The 4,304-nt window shown below is 48.7% G+C and overlaps 1 protein-coding gene across 1 annotated transcript; it reads left to right on the forward strand.

Moving 5' to 3' along the window:
* Positions 1 to 2,553: 2,553 nt before the first annotated feature.
* Positions 2,554 to 3,472, forward strand: LACBIDRAFT_334649 (uncharacterized protein; the record flags this gene model as incomplete). The annotated part of the gene is made up of 4 exons (XM_001889401.1): positions 2,554 to 2,740; positions 2,795 to 2,893; positions 2,954 to 3,063; positions 3,113 to 3,472. 4 exons carry the CDS (start codon positions 2,554 to 2,556, stop codon positions 3,470 to 3,472), a joined length of 756 nt encoding a protein of 251 aa, XP_001889436.1.
* Between the last annotated feature and the right edge of the window lie 832 nt (positions 3,473 to 4,304).

Consider the following 4,304-nt stretch of genomic DNA (forward strand, 5'->3'; position numbering starts at 1 on the left):
TGAATACTAGCATCCAAGACTCTTTCACTCTTGGCTGGAAGCTTTCCCTCGTTGTCAAAGGACTCGCCCCTCCCTCTCTTCTCGATACTTACTCAGAAGAGCGACTTCCGGTGGTCTCAGAAATGCTGAAGCAGACCACTAAGCTGCTCAACGGAATGGCGAAAGCTTCAAAGGATGGTACCTGGAACCGTTCTGGCCCGGCTCTTCGATTGGGCATCAATTACCGATGGAGTTCAATTGTGCTTGACCAGGTGAAGAAAACTGAGTCTACTGCGCAAGACAGCATCGACGAGAGATCCAACTCATACGGTGTCGGCGTCAATAGTGATCTGCAAGCGGGTGATAGAGCACCAGATTCGTCAGACCTTATCCCTCTCCGCCCGGATTTGATGGGCAAGAGGAGCTCATTGTTCCGCGATGTTTTCGGGACCTCCTACCACACGGTCCTTATCTTTGCACAACTAGTGGATACGAAGGCGTCACTCCAGCGTGTTGCAAGTTATCCAAAGGACGTCCTTCGAATCGCCGTCGTTGTTCCATCGCAACAGGCAGTTCCCATTGACTTACCTGATCACGTCAATTTGGTTTTTGAAGATCGCGAAGGCCATGCTCATGAAGCCTATACTGGGCGGAAGTGTGGTGTTGTCGTTGTGAGACCAGACGGGGTAGTGGGTGCCATGGCAAAAGATCCACAGTGGTTGGACCGTTACTTCAAGGGAATACTACTTGACCCATCCAAACTATAGATACTACTCAGGTTGCTTAGTAAATCCGTTCTGACGGGAAACCGCTGCTCCCAACCAAATCTATTCTCACGGCTAGTTGGGCTCATCTCGTGTTGACGAATCTCAGCCTCACTGGCAACAGCTTGGTGGTCCTTTTACGATGCTGCCCTTTCCCTTGAACCTTTCAGTCCATCATATCCAGCAGATAATATGGATTCCTGTTCTGAGTGACGACGACCACAATGTTATCTCAAGCCAGAGGTCACTTGGTGCCGCATTTATTATTTTGTAGTTCTCTGACCCACCACAGATTCCGAAATCAACAGACACCCAAACCTGCACCTGAAAAGATCTAATGAGATGAGAGAATCAAAAGATGTCAGATTACTAATAGGGCCATCCCACAAGCAAAAACCCACCTGAATCACCGCAACTTACAGTGCGAAACAAATAAGCAATAGAACTTCCCCGTTCACAATTCGGATATGAAGAAGTTACTTCTTCGGATGACAAGTTGTCGGGGATGGGTACAACTCCAAAGGAGGAATGACTCTCAAAGAGTCACATGGGACTCCGATGTATGTCCTTTTTTCAAGTTGGGTTGTGAAACCACAGGGTTGACATCATGAACTCATTCGATGACTTGATGAGCTCTGTTCATCCTAGACCTCTTGGTCATTTTGAACCAGATCAGTTCACATATGAGCATTGGCGTCGGAGAAGGAGTGGCTGATGTGATCTCCGTTGGTGTAGGCTCTTTCCCAATGGCCCATATTACCTGGTCGAAAAAGTTGACAAGGATAAAAGAGATCGACAAATGGATATGTTTTTCGCTACTGCCGGATGACGGCTTTTCACTTGTGGCTGCCAGCTATGAACGCGTGAAATGCGAACCACTTGCAAAGATTTTCGGACTTCGCCAACGGAGCTAGACCAGGCTTTCGTACTGCCCGGCTTAGGAGTAGGTGGCAGGCGTATCTTCCCCATAAAACGATGAAATGTCACCCAAGTGTCCGTACCATCATTTGGGTCTTCTGTCGAAGGATTTCCCCTGGTGGAAAAGGCAAGGCTCTAAACATAATTCCAAGCAGTTATGAAGAGCCTTTCGTTATTCCAGTATTCCGAAACGATTCCTTCAATACCAGTCGGAAAGTGAGGTGGCTGAGATTCGGGAAGCAAGTGGGGTGGGAAGACGATGCCGCTTTCGGTCAATGACTTTTATCTCATTTCCTGTCTACCATGACCACGACTGGCCTCGAGCTCAATATATACACGTTCTCGCTTAAACCCTGCTCCCAGAATGTCCTCGGCTTTACTAGGCGACTAGGCGCGTCCCGAGACCCATGACAGCCGTATCTCGCTTGTCTACAGGTTCCGAATTTGCAACTTCCTCGGGACTCTCCTTCTCCCCATCCACGGAAAAGGAGCTAGTATTTCAAGCCGCCGGTTCCAAACTGTACATATCTGTCAATTTCTAGATGATGAATCTCATCGTGGTTGATCACCCTAAAAACGTGAAAGGAACAGACGGAGGGCTTCATGTCAGAAACGGCCTAATCCACGACATTCTCCGAACCAGATGAGAAGGCACATTTTCTATGACAGAATGCAAGACTCATATATGCCGGCGGCATGGGAGACAGGAAGTCTCCTGAGCGGGTCAGCTCATCAAGAAGGACTGCCTTGTATCCGTTCCGTCAGCTGCACATGCATGTGGATGGTCCAAAAAGTCGAGCCATGCGAGCGTGTCCAGCACCCTGAGCAAAACTGCGGCTGTCTTTCTTTCTGACACCATCACTGGGCAACTAGCCTTTCGAAAATTTATACGATGGGCGAGACGCTGTCGGAAATCCCTGAATATCTCATCGAATGGATAAAGAAACAAAACGTATTCTGGGTTGCGTCCGCGCCTTTATCTGCTGATGGTCATGTCAACGTATCTCCGAAGGGTATTGAAGGCACTTTTCACATCGTGAATTCTCGACGTGTCTGGTACGAAGATCTGTCAGGGTCGGGTACGTTATTTCTGTGGGTTTCTCGGAAAACCAGGTCTTTTGATGGACGCCCAGGAGCCGAAACTATAGCTCACATTGGTGAAAATGGGCGGGTAACCGTCTTGTTCAACGCTTTTGATGGTCCCCCGAGGATCGTCAGGCTATACGGGAAAGGTCGGTCGTCTCCACACCTACGCAGTGGGCATCATACCTACTACTCCCCCGCCGCCACAGGCACCATTCACGAGATTGGCAGTCAGGAATACGAATACCTCCTCCCCTCATCCATCCGCCAACCCGGTTCACGAGCCGTCATAATCATCGACGTCTTCAAAGTTGGCACTGTGCGCATCCTCCTTTACCCTGCCTTGTTTTTTGTGCCCTTCATTGCAGGTTAATCAGACGTGCGGATGGGCAGTCCCATTCTACGCCTTCCAATCTCATCGCTCCCAGCTCATCGACTGGGCAGCCAAGAAAGAGCGCACGGATCGCATTTGTGGTGGTGGTTCGAGCGAGAAGGGTATGATGGCGTGGTGGAGGACGAGGAACGCGGAGAGCTTGGACGGGCTGCCTGCGCTTGCTTTGGCGCAACAATCGTCTCCTCCGCCCAAGGTCCTCCTGCGGAGTCCGACGCAGACGCAGACAGGCTTGTTGTCCGGATACGCTTTGGCTTTTATGCTTGGTGTGGCAGTGGCTAGTTTGGTCCCAATTCATGCGGCGAAAAATCCGCTACTATCCAGTTTCCTTCGCTGATGCCCTCATTTCCATCCCCTGTATATATATACTCCACTCATCCTCGGTACTATATGCACTCCTGTAAATCTCATTCACTTAAATAGTACTATCACGTACTGACTGTCCGTTCAACTCCACGGAGTATGTTTTTTTTTTTTTTTTTCCTTGAGTTCATCGTAAAATGTCCTCATTTCAAAAACACGAGAGACATGAGGATGACACCTTCTCCGCGGACTGGGAGCGTTCAGCTCGCAAAGCTTTCGACTTGTAAATTCAACAACACCAAACACTTTTCTCCTCGGGTCCCGCCACCAGCGTCAACGATGGGAGCTGGCGCCTTTCCGATTTGCTGATAACGCCAAAAATAATAACAGGGAGCGGTCAGGTTTTGAGATTCAAGACAAGGCGATATGTAACAAGCGACAACAGTCATGTCAAGGGCACTAGGACTTGTGAAGCCAGCTGCGCTTTTCCAATTTCCTTCAACAGAACGTCAAAATCGAATAACAGACAGCAGTCCAGTTTTTCGAGATTCAAGAATGCAAGGAGAAACGAAATATTCAATTGATCATGAAACAACTTGAAGTAATACAATTCATTTTCATTCATGTGGTCCACAAGAAGTCCGAGGTTTCGCCACTTCAACAGAGAGAGAGAGCGTGAAAGAGGGAGAGGGAAATTAAAAGGAAAGGAAGAAAAAAAAGAAAAGAGGGTGGGGGGTACAACGATGAATTTGAACAGCGCTCGGTCGGATGATTCAGAGGTGTGGATGCGATGAGGTTGGTTTGGTTTGGGGGTAACGACGTGAAGAATGAACAATGTAGAAAGGGATGATGATGAGTGAGATATT

This window comes from Laccaria bicolor, genomic scaffold, assembly GCF_000143565.1.
Source record: "Laccaria bicolor S238N-H82 LACBIscaffold_67 genomic scaffold, whole genome shotgun sequence".
Classification (NCBI taxonomy): Eukaryota; Fungi; Basidiomycota; class Agaricomycetes; order Agaricales; family Hydnangiaceae; genus Laccaria; species Laccaria bicolor.